We start from the raw sequence: 20,596 nt of genomic DNA, 5'->3' as shown, positions 1-20,596 counted from the left end.
GAGGGTCAAAATGATGCAGTGTCAGAAAGACTCAACATGCTGTCACTTTGAAGACATAGGAAGACAGCCTCTAGATGCTTTTGGAAAGGACAAAAAAATGGGTTCTCCCCTAGGGCCTTCAGAAAGGAAGGCAGCCCTGCTGACACACCTTGACTATAGTCCAGTGAGACTGTTCTGGATTCCTAATCTATAAACTTGTAAAATAATAAATTTGTGTTAGTTGGGGCAGGTATAGAAAGCTAGAAATTCAGATTTCGTTTGGTAAGAATAGGGAGCCATCAGAAAGTTATCATCAAAGCAAAACCACTATGAGGTATTGCTCACACTTGTCAGAATGGCTAGATTGAAAAGATAAGAAATAAAAAGAGGTGGTGAGCATGTGTAGCAAAAGTAACCTTTATGCACTGTTGGTGGGAATGCAAATTGGTGCAATCACTGAAAAAACAGTATGGAGGTCCCTCAAAAAATTAAAACTAGAAAGACCGTATGACCCATTAGTTCCACTACTGGGTATTCACCCAAAGAAAATGAAAACATTAATTATAATTCAGAAAGATATATGCACTCCTGTTTTTATGCTACTAACTGTAGCATTATTTACAATAGAAAAGATACGGAAACAGCCCAAATGTCCAGTAGATGAATGGATAAAGAAGATGTGGTGTATGTATATACAGTGGAATATTAACTCAGCTTTGAAAAAGAATGAAATCTTTGCATTTACAACAACATGGTCGGACCTAGAGGATATAATGCTGGGCAAAGTGAGTCAGACTGAGAAAAACGAATAACATATGATTTTACTCATCTGTGGAGTCTCAGAAACTAACAAGTGATAACCAGAAGCAGAAACAGACCCATAAATACAGAGAACAAACTGACAGGGGGTTGGGCAAAATGGATGAAGGGGAGTGGTATATACAGGCTTCCAGGTGTGGATTGGAAGTCACGGGTGTGAAAGGCAAGCACAGGTAAAATATTCATTGGTACTGAATTAGTGCTATATGGTGAGGACAGCATAAGGCATAGACTTGTCCAATCATTTGAAACCAGTGTAACATTATGTGTCCACTGACATACCCAGTGAAAACATTGTCATCACAAGAGTGACTTGGTCAGATTTGTGTTCTAGAAAAAATTGTTGTACAGCCACATTCTACCACAAATGCTATGACTGCATAAATAACAGTGGATCATAAATCTTCAGATATCGTTTGAATATGAATTTTGTATAAATCCCAAATTCCAGAAATACTGTGTCCACATTTTCACTGTCACATCCAGATTTTGTGGGTTTGAAGATTTTGTTTACCAATAACTGTTGCTGCTCCTTATTTCAAACTGAAGTTACCCATGTAGATTACTGAATCACAGTTCCTCAGCATTCTCAACGTATGAATTAGAGGAATTTTTTTTTTTTAAGAAAATGGCCATTTTATAATATGACTCATTTCTGTACTATAGGCTTTTCTTCTTTGTTTCCTTGTACTTTTCTACAAACTTTAAAATTGTTAACCATAGAGCTTCTCCATTAGTCTTTACCTTTCATCATCCCTAAGAGGCTGCCACCTGTGGTATCCATGGCACTGAAACTTTTTTTTCCTTCAGATTTTTATTTAAATTCTAGGTAGTTAACATATAGTGTAATATTGGTTTCAGAAGTAGAATTTAGTGACTCATGACTTATATATACCACCCAGTGCTCCACAAGTGTCCTCCTTAATGCCCATCCCCCATCCAGCCCATCCACTACCCATCTCCCCTCCAGCAACCCTCAGTTTGTTTCCTAAAGTTCAGCATCTCTTATGGTTTGCCTACCTCTCAGCTTTCATCATATTTTATTTTTCCTTCCCTTCCCCTATGTTCACCTGTTTTCTTTCTTAAATTCTACATATGAGCGAAATCATATGGTATTTGCCTTTATCTGACTGGCTTATTTCACTTAGCGTAATACATTCTAGCTCCATCCTTGTTGTTGCAAATGGCAAGATTTCCTTCTTTTTTTGGTGGCTGAATAATATTCCTCTGTGTGTGTGTCTCTGTGTGTGTGTGTACACACACCACATTTTCTTTATCATTCATCCGTTGATGGACATTTGGGCCCTTTCCATAATTTGTTTGTTGTTGATAATGCTGCTATAGACATCAGGGTGCACATGTCCCTCTGAGTCACTATGTTTGCATCCCTTAGGTAAATACCTACTAGTGCAATTGCTGGGTTGTAGGATAATTTTATTTTTTACTTCTTGAGGAACCTCCATACCGTTTTCTAGAGTGGCTGTACCAGCTTACACTCCCACCAACAGTGTAAGAGGGTCCCCTTTTTTCTGCATCCTCACCAACATCTTTTGTTTCCTATGTTGTTAATTTTAGCCATTCTGGCAGATGTGAGTAAGGTGGCATCTCATTGTGGTTTTGATTTGTATTTCCCTGATAATGAGTGATGCTCAGCATCTTTTTATGTTTCTGTTAGCCATCTGGATGTCTTCTTTGGAGAAGGGTCTATTCATGTCTTCTGCCCATTTCTTAACTGGATTATTTGGTTTTTGGGTGTTGAGTTTGATAAGTTCTTTATATATTCTGGATACTAGCCCTTTATCAGATATGTCATTTGCACATATCTTCTCTCATTCTGCAGGTAGCCTGTTAGTTCTGTTGATTGTTTCTTAACTGTGTAGAATCATTTTATCTTGATGAAGTCCCATAGATTTTTTTTTTAATTGAACAGCTATAGATGCATGTTTTAATGGTTGGATTTTGTTTTGTTCTGAGAGGGCGCATGCACACATAATGGGGGGTTGGGGTGCAGAGGGAAAGAGGGAGAGAGAATCACAAGCAGGCTCCATGCCCAGTTTGAGCCCTGATGTAGGACTCTATCTTATGACTCTGAGATCATGACCTGAACCAAAATCAAGAGTTGGTCACTCAACTGACTGAGGCACCTAGGCGTCCCTACACTACATAGTTTAAATCATGCATGAGGTCATGTCACGTACTACAGCAAATTTAGGTTAAAGAGCCATAGAACAGTATTTCCCTTCCCAGAAATAGTGAGTTAATGCAGATCTTAAAATACCAGTTTCTTCAATGATTTTGATATGTCAGCAGATGGTCACAATAAAAAGTTTTTATTCCCCCGTTCATTCCCATTATATTCTGTCATTTTTATAAATTATTGAGGTTTATGCTTTGATGAAATGATAATCCCCGTTTTATTACTAAATGTTCTTGCCTTTGTAATTTTCCTTTTGGCATTTCCTATTTATAGCCCTTTTTAACTTTTCATCTGATAGCTTAAGCTTATAAAGCATTTTATCAAAAAACTTGAGATTCTCATAAGATGTACTCAGTGATCTCACTTCTTGGAACCATAGAGGCAGCTGGAGCAGTAAAGAGATGTAAGGGAGCAGGTGTTTCCTATAATAGGGTGCCTCACACTTGTGACGTTGATTTTTCAATCCCTTTCATAACAGTATTGGCAGAAATAAGTGATATTCAGAAAACTCAATCTAAAGATGACATTTAAATTGTAAATAGAAAACTCAGCAAATTTTTCTTGTTTCTCTTTATCCTCTTTCCGTTTTCTGTATCACCTGGAAACTAAACTTAACTGGATCAAGGCACACATTTCGTTTTATAGTATATTCTGTCACAGAATGGACTAAAATGAGTATTGATGGTATTTCTGGAAAGGAAGTAGGATACATGCACTACTGAGAAGTAATACATTTACATCTGTCTAATAAGTTTTTGTTTCCTAATTTAGAAACAGTGATTGCATACCCCTGAATATTCAGTTACACTTGGTTATGCAGTCATATTATTTTGATAACATGAATGGAAGAAGGATATTTTTCAATTATTTATTAGTTTAGTGATGCATTAGAATTGATTTCTTTTAAATATTAGAGATACTCCATGAAGATCATCCTTGATTTACTGCTGTAATTTATAGGATTCTAAAAATGCATCTATGGTCATAATATTTTTTTAAAAAGATTTTATTTATTTATTTGACAGAGAGTGAGAGAGCGAGAAACAGCACAAGGAGGGGGAGCAGCAAGGGGAGGAGGAGTAGCAGAGGGAGAGGGAGAAGCATGTTACCGGATGATCAGGGAGCCCAACACAGAGCTGTTATCTGAGCTAAAGGCAGACACTTAACCAACTGAGCCACCTGGGTGCCCCAGATCACAACATTTTTAATGGTGCAAAATTTGTCGTATTCTTTTTAAACATTACCATTTTGTGGTATCTCATCATTCCTATCCTCTTCTGAGTAAACTGATGCTAAGAATAGCCTGTGGTGGTCTTGGGATCTTACATGTTTAGTTGAATCCAGAACTGAACAGTATAATCACAGGCACTAAACTTAATTTAGTGCCTGTAAATAGAAATAAAATTACATATTTTATGTAAATAAAATTATGTAAACATAATTACAGGCACTAAACTTAATTTAGTGCCCATAAATAAAAATTTTTTTTTAAAAAAAATTGTATTATTTTTTTTAAACATATAAGGTATTATTAGCCCCAGGGGTACAGGTCTGTGAATCGCCAGGTTTACACACTTAACAGGATGCAACATATCACGTACCCTCCCCAATGTCCATAACCCCACCACCCTCTCCCTACCCACCTCCCCCCAGTCACCTTCAGTTTGTTTTATGACAGTAAGAGTCTCTTATGGTTTATCTCCCTCCCAATCCCATCTTGTTTGATTTATTCTTTTCCTACCCCCCAGACCCCTGACATTGCATCTCCACTTCCTCATATCAGGAAGATCATGATTGTTGTCTTTCTCTGATTGACTTATTTTGCTAAGCATAATACCCTCTAGTTCCATCCGTGTAGTCACAAATGACAAGATTTCATTTCTTTTGATGGCTGCATAGTATTCCATTGTATATATATACCTACCACATCTTCTTTATCCATTCATCTGTGGATGGTTCTTTACATATTCTGGCTATTGTGGACATTGCTGCTATAAACATTCGGGTGCACGTGCCCCTTTGGTTCACTACATTTGTATCTTTAAGGTAAATACCCAGTAGTGCAATTGCTGGGTCGTAAGGTAGCTCTATTTTCAACTTTTTGAGGAACCTCCATGCTGTTTTCCAGAGTGGTTGCACCAGCTTGCATACCCATCAACAATGTAGGAGGGTTCCCCTTTCTCCGCATCCTCGCCAGCATCTGTTGTTTCCTGACTTGTTATGTAAATAAAAATTCTATACTATTGATAGAATAAACATTTTTCACGTGTTCATGAAATGTATGTAAAAAATGTATGTAAAATGTATGTACAAAGGAGACCAAATTTCTCAGAGTAGAAATAGTACAGATCATATTTTTTTACCACAATGAAGTTAAACCAGAAATTAAACAAGGTTAGAGAAAAAATACTGATCACAAAGTTTTTTTAACAATATTTTAAAGAGGAAGCTTGCAAATTTGAGCAGGTGACCTACCACATGAGATTATTACACGGGCCTGGTCAAGCCCCAAGTTGAGTCGTGCTCCCTGTAAGCAGGAAGTCTGCTTCTTCCTATCCCTCTGCCCCTCTCCCTGCTTTGTGCTCTCTTACTCTCTCTCAAATAAATAAATAAAATCTTAAAAAAACAATAACCAAAACAAAAAAACCCCAGCTTATTTCAAGATGTGAGTAAAAGAAAGTCAGCTTTAAGGAAACCCAGAACTGAGTATGGGGATTCTACTAGATGCTAAATGTGTTCAGTCCAATTACACATTCTGGAACTAGGAGGTTACCAGAGGATGGGCAACCCACAGGGCCCGCTGAAAAACAGATCTGCACCAAAACTCCATTGCTCACTTGACCTCCCAAAGCCCTACTCTCGTGGGCCACACTCAAGGTAGGGTATGGCAGGGTGAACATAAATATAAAATGTTAGGTATAAGGACACCTATAACTTCAGGAATTATGCTTGCAAGTCCTGGCTAGTCAATGGAAAAATCTTGTCAGAATAGACAGTTTTTTCATAAAATATAATTACCAAAATGTGAAAAATTAAAAACCAACTTAGGACCAGGTAGAGATAGACTTATAACTATGGAAGAAATGTTTTGGATTGTCTCTCCATTTTTCTAAGAAGTAAATTTTAAAAAACCTCCATTAGTGATGTTTCTTATTTCATAAGGTTTTACTGAAATGTATTATTAATTTAAAAAGAAATGTAATTAATTTTACTAGTAATTAATTGTAATTAATTAAATGTAATTAATTAATTAAATGTAATTAATTTAATTTTACTAGTGATACCTTTTAGCAGCAGCTTTGTCTTCCCTCTCTCCTCTCCCTTTTTTCCTTTTTCTTTCTCCCTATTTTTCCTGCATTCCTTTTTTTCTTTCTTTTTGTACTATCAAATTTTAAGGAAAAGATTGAACCTAGAAAACTGTGGCAACTGTCAGGAAAAGAATAAAACAGAAAGAAAGACAATAGTAATTTTTTTATTTATAAAAATAGATACAAAACAGGAAGTGACCATTAGCAAATTTAATCCAACATTAAATTTGGCATTTATTCCTGGTAAAATTTGTTAATGAAATAGAAATAGAAGAATATGACTTCAATATGATTTTTGAAATAGGTATTTGAATCTACCACTATTGAGAATGATCTAAATGCCAGAGAATGTCATCTTCTAAAACAGACTCCTGGAATATCAATATATATTTTTTTCACTCAGGAAAAACACAAAAGGGAGACACAAAAAAACACAAAAAGGATTATGAGTGGGTATGTAATTCTTGGGGTCATTCAGGAATGATCTAGATATGTTGAGGGTGCTGCCACTTTGGCTTCTGTCTTGTTGGGAGACAGGGAGAAAAAGAATGAGTAGGAGTAGTTTAAGAGTAGGGTGTGTTATGACACATCTTTTTTGCTCACATCTTATTGACTGGGAGAAAGATCAGGAAAATCAATGAATCAAATGGGGAGAGTAGATAACCAATTAAGTGAAAAATATGTCAGTGTGTACTGCTGATACTAACTAGCAATAACCAGTTAGGAAAAGCAGGCAAAATGAAGGTCCTCTACAGATTTGTATTTTACTTACCTTGTGATGTGGGGAATCCTTTGGAATTCTAGAGTCAAAAACTACAATAAAAAAAGGCATCAAACTTCTGGTTGGTGAGAGAAGAAAAAAAAAAAAGGTTGGGGGGGACATTGCCACTGCCTTATTTGCCTACAGTAAAGCAAAAGGACCTCATAAATGTCTCATTGGAACCAAAAGAGAAAAGGAGAAAGGAAAAAGGAAGTCCTGAAGAGTTTATAGAATATGGGGTTATATATGGGAATTATGATTATAGGGCTTAGAATTACTAATTTAGAGGTTTTATTTTGAAATGTATGTTTTATTTAGTCTGTTACCATACTTATTTTAATGAATATGAAGATATCTGTAAAGATTTTATTGGGCTTACTTGAAGTTTCAGTCCTCAAAACTGTTTTTTCAGAATTTTCTATAGCACTCTTTCCCTTAAATATACATCAGATTATTGTGAGCTTTTAAAAATTCTAGTGCCTTTTGAAAGAATCAATACGATCTATAAACCATTGGCCACACTAATCCAAAAGAAAAGAGAGAAAGCCCAAATTCATAAAATTATGAATGAAAAGGGAGCGATCAGAACTAACACCAAGGAAGTAGAAACAATCATCAGACGTTATTATCAACAGTTATATGCCAATAAGCTAAGCAACCTAGATGAAATGGATGCATTCCTGGAAAACTATAAACTCCCAAAATTGAACCAGGAAGAAATTGACAACCTGAATAGACCGATATTTAGTAACGAGATTGAAGCAGTGATCAAAAACCTCCCAAAAAACAAGAGCCCAGGACCTGACAGATTCCCTGGGGAATTCTACCAAACTTTCAAAGAAGAAATAACACCTGTTCTCCTGAAGATGTTTCAAAAAATTGAAGCAGAAGGAAAACTTCCAGACTCTTTCTATGAAGCCCTGATCCCCAAACCAGGCAAAGACCCTACCAAAAAGGAGAATTTCAGACCAATATCACTGATGAATATGGATGCTAAGATTTTCAGTAAAGTGTCAGGATATAAGATCAATGCACAGAAATCAGTTGCATTTCTCTACACCAACAACAAGACAGAAGAAAGAGAAATTAAGGACTCAACAAGATCCTAGCCAACAGGATCCAACAGCACATTAAAAAGATTATCCACCATGACCAGGTGGGATTCATCCCTGGGCTACAAGGATGGTTCAACATTCGCAAATCAATCAATGTGATAGAACAAATTAACAGGAGAAGAGAGAAGAATCACTTGGTCCTCTCAATTGATGCAGAAAAAGCATTTGACAAAATCCAGCATCTGTTCCTGATTAAAACGCTTCAAAGTATAGGGATAGAGGGAACATTCCTGAACTTCATCAAATTTATCTGTGAAAGACCCACAGCAAATATCATCCTCAATGGGAAAAAGCTTGCATCCTTCCCGTTGAGATCAGGAACACGACAAGGATGCCCACTCTCACCACTCTTGTTCAACATAGTATTAGAAGTCCTAGAACAGCAATCAGACAACAAAGAGAAATAAAAGGTATCCAAGTTGGCAATGAAGAAGTCAAACTCTCTCTCTTCACAGATGACATGACTCTTTATATGGAAAACCCAAAAGACTCCACCCCCAAACTACTAGAACTCATACGGCAATTCAGCAACGTGGCAGGATACAAAGTCAATGTACAGAAATCAGTGGCTTTCTTTTACACTAACAATGAAAATACAGAAAGGGAAATTAGAGAATCGATTCCATTTACTATAGCACCAAGAACCATAAGATACCTGGGATTAAACCTAACTAAAGAGGTAAAGGATCTGTACTCAAGGAACTACAGAACACTCATGAAAGAAATTGAAGAAGACACAAAAAGATGGAAGACCATTCCATGCTCTTGGATCAGAAGAATAAACATTGTTAAAATGTCTATACTGCCTAGAGCAATCTATACTTTTAATGCCATTCCGATCAAAATTCCACCGGGATTCTTCAAAGAGGTGGAGCAAATAATCCAAAAATTTGTATGGAACCAAAAGAGACCCCGAATTGCTAAGGAAATGTTGAAAAACAAAAATAAAACTGGGGGCATCACGCTACCTGATTTCAAGCTTTACTACAAAGCTGTGATCACCAAGACAGCATGATACTAGCATAAAAACAGACCCATAGACCAGTGGAACAGAGTAGAGAGCCCAGATATGGACCCTCAACTCTATGGGCAAATAATCTTTGACAAAGCAGGAAAAAAGATACAGTGGAAAAAAGACAGTCTCTTCAATAAATGGTGCTGGGAAAACTGGACAGCTATATGTAGAAGAATGAAACTCGACCATTCTCTTACACCGTACACAAAGATAAACTCAAAATGGATAAAAGACCTCAACGTGAGACAGGAATCCATCAGAATCCTAGAGGAGAACATAGGCAGTAATCTCTTCAATATCAGCCACAGCAACTTCTTTCAAGATATGTCTCCAAAGGCAAAGGAAACAAAAGCGAAGATGAACTTTTGGGACTTCATCAAAATCAAAAGCTTCTGCACAGCAAAGGAAACAGTCAAGAAAACAAAGAGGCAACCCACGGAATGGGAGAAGATATTTGCAAATGACAGTACAGACAAAAGTTGATATCCAGGATCTATAATGAACTCCTCAAACTCAACACAAACAAAACAGACAATCATATCAAAAAATGGGCAGAAGATATGAACAGACACTTCTCCAATGAAGACATACAAATGGCTATCAGATACATGAAAAAACGTTCATCATCACTAGCCCTCAGGGAGATTCAAATTAAAACCACATTGATATATCACCTTACACCAGTTAGAATGGCCGAAATTAGCAAGACAGGAAACAACATGTGTTGGAGGGGATGTGGAGAAAGGGGAACCCTCTTACACTGTTGGTGGGAATGCAAGTTGGTGCAGCCTCTTTGGAGAACAGTGTGGAGATTCCTCAAGAAATTAAAAATAGAGCTTCCCTATGACCCTGCCATTGCACTCCTGGGTATTTACCCCAAAGACACAGATGTCGTGAAAAGAAGGGCCATCTGTACCCCAATGTTTATAGCAGCAATAGTCACGGTCGCCAAACTATGGAAAGAACCAAGATGCCCTTCAACGGACGAATGGATAAGGAAGATGTGGTCCATATACACTATGGAGTATTATGCCTCCATCAGAAAGGATGAATACCCAACTTTTGTAGTAACATGGACGGGACTGGAAGAGATTATGCGGAGTGAAGTAAGTCAAGCAGAGAGAGTCAATTATCATATGATTTCACTTATTTGTGGAGCATAACAAAAAGCATGGAGGACATGGGGAGTTAGAGAGAAGGGGGTTGGGGTAAATTGGAAGGGGAGGTACATTTTTGTCATATGCGCACTGTCATTTTTATCTCATGAAGTCTGAGTCCCAGTGATTCTAGACCTAGCATTGTAAAACAGCTCCTTTACTCACAAGTTCATCATATGGAAACCATGGTCTAATTTCCTCAGTGGACAGCTACAACAGGGATGATAAAAATCTTGCCGGCTACCTTGGAATTTGAGTTCCACACTGAATTTAATTAGTGAGTAAATTTGCATTGCTGAGCGCTGTTAATGAGATGGGTTCTGGTTGGCATCTAGAGGACTCAAACTCTTTGTTAAGTCACTAAGTTAAGAGGGTTTACATCCAACAGATTTTAGAAATTTAGATGTAGCTATATTTCAGAAATTTACAGTTCCCCGTTGTGAAACAATGAGAGATCAAAAAGGGGAATTTTAAGGCAAAGATCAAACCAAGGAACTTTTGAAGACTACATGGTGAAATACATTGTTGTAGGCAAATTTTCCTTTAAGATTTTTGTTGCATAGCTAGTGTGGTTATACATATTCTGCCAGGTTTCATGGAAAGTATATCACTATTACAAAAATCTTTTGTATATTTAAAGGTAGGAAACTTTTTCTCTCTAGCAAAATTCCAACAGAAATAACTTTACAGAAAATAATTTCTGAAAAATTACCATGGGTATATGGAGGCTTATAAAGTGAACAGTGATATGATACTCCCCATAACCTAAGAAAAATAAAGGATTCAGCTATGTGAATTCCTGCTGGGTAAAATTGCTGATTTAATGCAGTGAAATATTTTTTAGCTTTAAGAACTCAAAATCTCAAAGAACAAGAAATGTACATCCTGTAAGTGGCACCACAGGAGCTAAAAATCCTATACCAACTTGAAAACTAACCATCTTATGGATCGAGGCAAATGTCAGAAGGCTATAATTACCAACAGAGGAACCTGAGACAGTTCAACCAGAACCATTCTGTCTTAAAGTAATAATTTCACTGTCAAGGAGTACCAAACTACTTGCTTATTAAAATCCAGTGCATGGACTTTTGAAGTGAGTTAGGCTATTAGCACTTAATTTATTTGGCATTGCCCTGGAGTCAGGATTTCTGGGTAATTATCTTCTAATAACAGAAATCTATTATAAGGTTCTAATTTTATCTTAACCATTTTAATGGAAATATTTCTTAAATGATCATGTACTTTTTGTGGAGAATGAGAATGGGGGTTAGGCATATGGAAGTAGTAGAAAGAGAACAAAACCAGGAATTTGGAGGTGTGTATTCTGGTTCTTTTGATGTCATTAACTTGAGAAAAATCAACCTTGAATGTTACTCAAAGCCTAGAGACCTAATTTTTTTCTCATTTCAAAATGAACATGCCAGCCTTGCTGCTTAGATGTTGTATAATTGAACATTTGTGAAGTTAATTGAGGTGTCTAGGGCAGGTTGTACCCACACCAAATGACCACAGAAAGATGCACTTTTAAAATTTCTTTAAATAACTTATAAAATTTGTTTATTGTCATCTTCCTTGCCAGTTTTCCTTTTGTAGCCTGTGCTTCTGTGGACTTATCTGTGAAATCTTGGCCAAGGCGAACGGCATGAAGCTTTTTCCCTTAGGAGCCTTATGTTTAAGTTTTACTCATTTGAGCTGGTTTTTTGTGTGGCAAAATATAAGGATTTCATTCTTTTTCATTTGGATATCTGGTTTTCTAAACACCATTTGTCAAAGAGACTATCCTTTCTTCATTGTCTACTTTTGGTACCCTTGTTGAAGGTCATTTGGCTATATATGTGTGACATTTTTTCTGGTATTTTTTGTTAACTGTTCTGTATATCCTACATAGTACCTGGAATCCTACTCAGAGCAATTAGGCAGGAAAAAGAAATGAAAGCATGCAAATTGCAAAGGTAGGAGAAAAATTGTCCCTTTTTGCAGATGACACGATCTTGTATATAGAAAAAACTGAGAACCTATTTTTAAAAACTCCTGGAGATAATAAATAAATTCAATTAGTTGTATTTTATATACTAAATGAACAGTCTGAAAAGGAAATTAAGAAAACAAATCTCACGTATGGCAGCATCAAAAGAACAAAAGACTTAAGCATAAATTTAACTAAAGAAGTGAAAGACGCACACTGAAAACTACAAAACATTGATGAAAGGAATTAAGATATAAGCAAATAGATACTTGTATTCATGGGTTGGAGGACTTTATATTAAGATGTCCATACTACCTAAGGCCATCTTCAGATTCATTGCAGTCCCTGTTGAAATTCTAGTGACGTTTCTTACAGAAATAGAAAACATAGTTCTAAAATTCATAGGAACCATGAAAAACATTGGGTAGCCAAAACAGTCTTAAAAAAGAACAGAGCTTGGGAAACGTCTTTCTGCTTTCACAACTGATCACAAAGCCACAGTAATTAAAACAGTATGGTACTGGTGTAAAGAGAGGTGCCCTTTTTATTCTGGAACAGTTTTAGGTTTCCGGGGAAGTAGCAGAGGTAGCTCTCCTCATGTGCTCCTCATCCAGTTTTCCCTCATGTCAGCATGTTATGTTACCAAGGCACGTTTGTCTAAGTTGAGAAACTGACGCTGGTGTATTACGGTGTAGTACTAACCAGGCTTTATTTAGGTACCACCCAGTTTCTCAGTAATGCTGTTAGTTGCAGGATACGATCCAGAGTACCACATGGCACGCCTAGCCTGGGTCTGTTTTGAAGAGTTTGCTGTCTCTTCTCATTATTGCCAGTGTTTCAGTGTTGTCAGTGGAGCCTCAGTACTGTTTCCTTTGTTTTTTCTGTAGAAGGTTTTTATCTTTTCACATTTGTAGATCTGAGCAAACCTACACCAGATAATCACACTGTTGGAAATGAGTGGAAAAGAAGAGTAAACAGTTTCTGATTTTGTAAGATTCTTCAGTGATTAACTTGTTTCAGTTTGGGCCTGTAGGTACCAAACTGTTTTGGTCATTTACCTTCAGGAAATTAATTGCATGGCTCCCAGTGTATTCTTGGTGTTTGAGGTTACCATATCACTGAGCTCTCTGGTTTGTGATGTGTTGCTGTCCATGACCCCCACTCACAACATCTTGTGAAACTATAGCGTCACGACCAGAATATTAGCATGAATAAGAATCAAGGTTGAGACATTTCCATTGCTCCGAAGACCTCTGTGTTGCCCTTTTCCCTCCTGCCCTTGACACCTCCTTTTGGTTATGAGTGATTTTTTTTTTAATTGAAATCTGTACATTTTTTGGTATTACTAGATTCTGAATCTTACTAAACCATCTGTTTTAGCTGCCTTCTTTTGACACTGCTTTGACAAAAGTGGCTGTTCCATTTGGTCACCGCCAGGAGGGTCCAGAAGGCTGGGTTCCTCACTAGGCTTCCACTCAGATTTCTTCAAAAGAAAGTATTAGTAGCTGTGATGAATGAATTTCTACAACAAGCCAAAATAGACATTTATTTGCTAATGTGATCTTTTTAGCTAAGAAAAACTTGTTTTTTTTAAAGATTTTTTTAATATATGCATTTGGAGATTCTGTATTTTTTTTTCTTCCTTCTTCCTTCCACAGCTTTCCTTCCATAGGAGACTAAAGCTTTTAATCTTTGCATGACTGACAAATATACTTAAAAAAATTATACTGTTACAGTGGTATGCCATATCTGGTGGATACTGATATTATGATAGTTTTCCTTTTTATTAATCTATTGAAAATTAAAGGATGGAGATTTGGTAAGTTAACTGCTAGCAGTTTTTTATAGCCAAGTGAAAGCGTTTAAAGCACTCTCCTCAGCTCATTTCAGAAGTTGGAGTCACTTGTTCGAACATCAATTTCAAGCTCAGTTCTGTTTCTCTCATATTGTAGCAGATGGTTTGTTACAGATAATTCATGATATTTCAACAAAGCGCACATCCCCTTTAGCAAGAGATCTCTTGCACTTTAGTTAAAATAATACTGAACATTATTGCATTTTGCTTAAGAGAGCAAATATTTGTAAAAGTTCATCTTCCATTTTTGTGCATTTTGTACAGTGATATCTTTAGTCTTATGAAGGCAGGGCTTTGTGTTTAGAGTTCTTCTTAATGTTCTCTCTTCTGTCCACGTTCAGTGAGGACTGAATTCATCCTTGCCTTGGATTTATCGTCTGGATTTGTCACCTAAGGCATTTAATTTCAAATTCATGCCACCTTTGTCCCTGTCTCTCAGTTATATTTTCCACTTGTGGTAATTATTTTCAAATTTCTTTACATTGCCCAAACAGCAGATGTGATCCAGCTACCTCATCTTCCTAAAATAAAATTGAGTATCAGTAAGGAAAAGAAGAATTTCTGTGCAGCCATACTGGGCACACAAGCTCATGTTCTTTACATAAGCCTTGCAGATATCCACCTTTATTGATGATGAGAGAAATGTACGGCTTGAAGTAGGGTGTGTTATTTTTCACTTCTTAAATGATAAAGAATTTAAATAGTAATACCAGTGTTACAAACAGTGTCACTATCTGAAAACTCTCATACCTTTTAAATTTGCACTCACCATAGGAAAAGCAACTTGATAATACGTATCAGGAATCATAAAATTGCCTTTGTCCTTTAGTAATCCTTCAAAAGTAGAGCTAGGTATAAGGAAATAATCTGAAACGTAGAGAACAGCACTCGTGATAGATTATTTGGCAGTATTAGAATTGTATTGATACCATGATTATTTCAACATGCCTTCAACAAAAAATTATGACATAAATAGATACAGAATTCTTAAAACGTGTTGGAGTGGAGTCTTTGGGTGATAGTATAAATTTAAAGACTCACACACGGTGTATCTGTATGTATGCTGCACGCACAGAAAAGACAAAGGAGGCCACAGTGTTTCCTGTTGTGATCCTTGTCATTAGGAAGTGGAATGGTGGGTTACTTTTCATTCTATTTCTTCTGATTTCCAGATATCCCAGAGGGAGAGGAGTACGTGTTTGTTTTGTTTTGTTTTTGAAATCTGTTTTTCTTTATTCTTTTTCTTTCTCTTTTTCTCTTAACCAGAAGCATATATATGAGTGTCAGTAGCATAGCAGTGCAGGAGAGGGCAGGGTTTCCTCCATCCATCCTGAGGGCCATCCCAGGCTACCCCAGGAGCACCTGGTCTGCCTGCGAGGAAGCCTGGACCGTTGTGTTTAAGTGCTCTGCGGCATGTTCTGTCTATCAGGTTTTGATTCTTTACATGGATGAACCCTGAGCTGTTGCACAATTGGGCTCATCAGATAACTTAGGCTCAGAGGCCCTAGGGAACTGAGGCTAGACAGACTGAATGAACTCTCTGGCAGACTTCTCTGCAGTGGGACTCTTTGAGGCTCTCTTGTAAGCAGGGAGGCAGAAGCAGTTGTGTTGCTGCCAAGGTGATGACCAAGCCTTGCAGTTGCAGGGAGGAGGGACATGTTCTGCCTCTCTAACGCGCTGTGGCTCCTCTCTGTCTTGCAGCTGGCCCTGAAGGACCCAGTCCACACAGTGTCGTTGCAGCAGTTTATCTACGAGAAGCTTAAGGCACAGCAAGAGCTCCTGGGAGAGCAAGGCTTCCAGTCCCTCATGGAGACGGTGGACACAGAGATTGTCACCCAGCTGCAGGAGTTTTTGCAGGGTTTCTGAGAGCACATAGCCCAGCCTGCCGTCTGTGTGTGAGAGCCTGCTGAGGCGATGACGAAATCCCTTGTATATTACAAAGAAGTGAAGACCGTGCATTTTTACCACAAAATTGAATAAATGTAAATCCCGCACAACTAAAATCACAAACCTATTCCTCAAAAGAATTTAATTTTATATTTCAGAGGGGCCCTGTGTTTACTAGATATAGATTTGATGACACTAGCTGCTTAGTTTTCTGTTAAGAGAGGAAACTGTGTGCTGACCTTTTAATCATGTGCTCTTAACACTTGAGAAGATGAAGGTTAACGTCCGTGATGTCGTTCTGCAACCAGAATTAGTATTAATTTGGCTGCTTTATCCCTTTTTTAAGCTTACGAAACTGCAAGTTTGAAAGATGACAAAGCTGCTCAGATGATGCAATTAAAGAAATTTGTGCACCAGCCAAAAATATATAAATAGTGACAAATATATATTACTGAGGTTATCTTGCAAGGGAGTTGTTTTCATCTGACATAGAAAATGTGTTTTAGCAAATGCTTTTATTTTCATTTTACTAATTTGATACAAAAAATTAGTAAAGGGATTTTTTTCTCATTTTATTTTCAGTAATTACATTTAGTCTTTAAATGCCTATTATAAGGCCTGCTTCGGAAGGGAACCTGTGGTACTGTGGTGTTGGGTGGGAGACCTCTGGTCGTGATTTGGCCCTGGCTCCTTTATTACTCCTGAAGGTCAGAATCGCTGTGAGCCCCCAGAAGCCACGGGCAGCCTGCAGACTTTCTGTGCTGTGACGCAGCGGTGACTGGCCGCACTTACCGATCCCAGGCTCCTCACCACGGGGGCGCATCAGGTCCACAGGATTATGGGTGCACCTCGCAGGACCCAGCAGCAATTCTCAGAGTACCAACACTTCACGTGACACGTCTTCCTTCCTTATTCCTCCAACACAGTACCAAAAAAGGGGAAAAAAGAGAAAATAAAGCCTTACTTTGTTTTACTTGCCATTTATTGTAAGGAACCTTTAAAGGAAATACTCAAAAGCAAGGTTGGAAAATGTCTGATCTTTCTATAGAAAGTTCGGTACAGTATGTGACTGCAGGAAACCCACTGCCCCTTTGTAAGCTGTGGAACCCAGAATGTATGGAAATATTTGGTGTTTTCAGCAAGAGAGAAAATATGGTCCAAATTAAATTTTCCAAAGATACCTTTGATTTGTCTGATTATTTTTCCCCCTCCAGGAAAAACGAATTTGTAAAAATTGCCCCATGGATTTGAAAGGGATGTTTTCTTTCACACTGTGGGTGTTGGCTCTCCCCTGGTAGGTGATGGTGACGTATGTAGCAAACCCTAATTATTACTATTTTAGTTTCTCTTTTCATTTAAAGACTTAAAACTTCTTTAATATGATATTTCTTTATCATTTTTAAGACAGATCTAAAAAGAACAATTTCTTTTTGTTGATGCCGTTATTTTCATTTAGGGCACTATTCCCAACGTTATCAGAAATTCCCAAATGTGCTCCAGTTTTTCAGTTACAGTAGAATAACTCATCTTTCCAGTTCCTGACAGATTTTATTATAGTGTTATAGAAAATACTACTAAAATAGCTACGTTGCAGAAACAGTAAAAAACTTACCTCAGGGAAAGAGTTTGGTTCATTTTTTTATACTGAAATGTTTAAAATAGGCTTTAAGTAGGAACATTACATTACTTAAGTAAGGGACATTAAGTAGGAAATGTTTAACGTAGCTTAGGGGAAAAAAATCATGTGTCTTGATATTTTAAGTGCATAATTAGGCATAAAATATGAGTATTGATTTATAGAATTCTGTTCATTTGTGTAGCCTTATAGCAAGCACATTAAGTTTTGGACAAATGAGTTAACTCATCCAGGCCTCTGATTGAACTGTCGCTGCTGATACAAGGTAATAATCATTTCTATTCCATAAATATAGCTTCTTTTCTCTTTATCTTATGTTCCAGAGACTTCTTCATTCCTCTAACAAAGGCCCATGTGGCCAAAAATAACATTTCAAAAGTTTTTATTATAAGTGGTCCCTTGTCCATCTGTCTCCTACCAGTCATTTTAGAGAAATCACATCATTGCATGTTAAACACTCAAGTTTAGTGTTCCCTTGAGAAATCTTCACCTTAGATCTTTATTTTACCTATTCCTTTATTCAGCACATAATTATTAAAGTTTCTGTTTTGTGCCATGGTGCTATGCTAAAATTCTGGAGTTAGAACAGGGTACTTATTATACCTTATGAAATTTTATAATTCAATGGGAACACATACTTGCCAACATGTTAAAAAGTAGTTGTTCTAATGGAAACGTACATTCTGGAGCAACAGGAGTACGGGGAAGAGAATGTATAATTTGATATGTATTTAAAAACTACCCTGAAACAGCGTAGTTTGGTGAAGTTACGTAGAAGTTAGTGGCATTATGCCGGAACTGGGATGCTCTGATTTCAGACTCAGACTCCTTGAAATTACTCTGACACGCGGTATCATCTGTGAGATCCTGGAAATGTTAAGAGCTCGACAGCCTCACAACTAATCCTTCATTCCACGAATTAAAACATCAGTCTCACCCATTAAGGGTAGTGGTCTTCTGCCCCGCTTCTTCAAACCTTATAAATCCCACATGAAGAGAAACTTAAAAGTTGTTGGAAAAGTGATAAAAGGAAGACAAGAGGTACATGTGCCAAAAAAAATACTTTCTTCCCTCAACTTACAAAAACGTTGTAGTCTACAGAAGCATTGAGAGAATAGTGTAATGACCAATAGCTTGGTCTTTATCTGGCTTCACCAAACTGTTTAAATTTTAATACATTCTACACACACACACACACACACTATATACATATATAATGTGTATATATAGATACATATATATACTTTTGCTGAATCATATGAAAGTAAATTATAGACACTCCACCCCCACATAGTCCAGCATATCTCTAAGAATGGCATTTCTCTATGTATCTACTAATATGTTAGAAGGATCATGCAATAATAGAAACAGTTCATACTCCAGTTTTCCCCAGTGCCCCCAAAGATGTCATTTTATGCTGCCCATCAATTTTATGATCCAGAATCCACTGAATGTGTATTGGCTGCATTTGGCTGTTCAATTTTTAAATCTAGAATAGTCCTTTTTACATGTTACTGGCTTTCTTTTGAAGAATCCCAAACAGTTATCTAGTGGAATGTCATTTATGGTCCAGGGTTCTGATGATTTGCTCGTAATCTGGTGTGGCTAACACTGGTTGGCAAAGAGACTACACTGGTCATGTGGTATGCCTGCCCTGGCATTATGTCTGGGGGCACATGATATCTGCTTGTCTCTCTGGTCATACTGTAATGGTTAAGGTGCTGCTAGCCAGTCCTCTCCTTTATAAGGGTAAGTTTTTTTTTTTTTTTATAAGGGTAAGTTTTTAAAGAGATCCTTACAGTTCCAGAAGTTTTCGGTGGTGGTTTTGTTTCTTTTGTTCTGTTTTATTTTTACCCTAGCTTGCCTTTTCATTCACAAAAAGTTCTAGAGTTGTAGCTTAACCTAGAAGGGTCTTGCGGCTGAGCTACAGAAAAGGTACACTGAACCTGGTGTGGGTTTCACCAACCTTTTCAAGTTCTGAAAATCCTTTATTGCCTTGACACACCTCTTAGCCAACATCTATTTCTTTCCCATTTTTTCCCCTTTCTTCCCTCAGTCCCCCACTCCATCATGTTTTTGAGAGGTTTGTAGATCTTAATAAACACTAGTGTAATGTGAACTCACACACCACTAAAAATGAAGAAACAAAAGAGAACAAACGTTCTCATTTGGGTTTGTAAGCTGTTGGCCAAGATATCATGTATTTATTTATTTGCTTTTATTATTTGCATTTATTTATCTTTAAAATGCTTTATCACATTTGGGTTGGACTTAAAAGGCAGAAACATGCCAGACTTTAGAGAGTTTTCATTTCGTGCACTTTAGGAAGAGAAGCGGTACATTATTACCAGCTGGCAAAATGGGGAGAGAAAAGTAAATAATCATTTCCTGAAATGTGCAGCTTTGATCTTGGTACCTCCATAGGACTGTGACGTCTGAAACAGCAGTTTAAAGTCACCCTTTTCTCCTCAAGAAGTGCATTCTGTACCAGTCAAATCCAAATTAGATAGAACCTGATGTCCTGTAAAGTGTTGTACAAACCAACCCATCTAGCCGTGGAAGCGCAAACTTTTTCCACAGCCCCTGCTCTTGTCTGAGTAGAGCTTTAGCGCCCATGTGTGAATACCCCAATACCCTGGAAAAGGCTATCGCTACTAGTCTGAATATCTCCATTTTTAGTTCTGGGCAGTTGAATTCCTGGCCTGAAGGACTCTGTATGGCCTGAAGCATTTGGATAAAATTCAAAACTGAGAGGCATTGATCACATTTTCTCTTGAATTCTTTTCTTACTCTAACAAGTAGAGTCTCCAATTAGCCAAAGATCTTAACAAGCGAGATTTGCTTCTTGTTCCAGCTAATGCCTGCATCCAACTCATTTGGGCCCCTGGAATTTATTTAGTCA

General features: G+C 37.3%; 1 protein-coding gene across 1 annotated transcript in view; it reads left to right on the top strand.

The window, feature by feature from the left end:
- The window catches only part of IPO11 (importin 11), a 214,048-nt gene extending 196,810 nt beyond the window's left edge, over positions 1 to 17,238 (top strand). Inside the window, exon 30 of the mRNA XM_044224008.1 lies at positions 15,873 to 17,238. Within this exon, the coding sequence (XP_044079943.1) occupies positions 15,873 to 16,037 (165 nt within the window). The 3' untranslated portion in view covers positions 16,038 to 17,238. The remainder of the gene's footprint in view (positions 1 to 15,872) is intronic.
- The last annotated feature ends 3,358 nt before the right edge of the window (positions 17,239 to 20,596 follow it).

Source organism: Neovison vison, chromosome 1 (genome assembly GCF_020171115.1).
Source record: "Neovison vison isolate M4711 chromosome 1, ASM_NN_V1, whole genome shotgun sequence".
Taxonomy (NCBI): Eukaryota; Metazoa; Chordata; class Mammalia; order Carnivora; family Mustelidae; genus Neogale; species Neogale vison.
The sequence above is the reverse complement of the archived record's forward strand: the minus strand, read 5'-3'. Positions and strand labels throughout refer to the sequence as shown.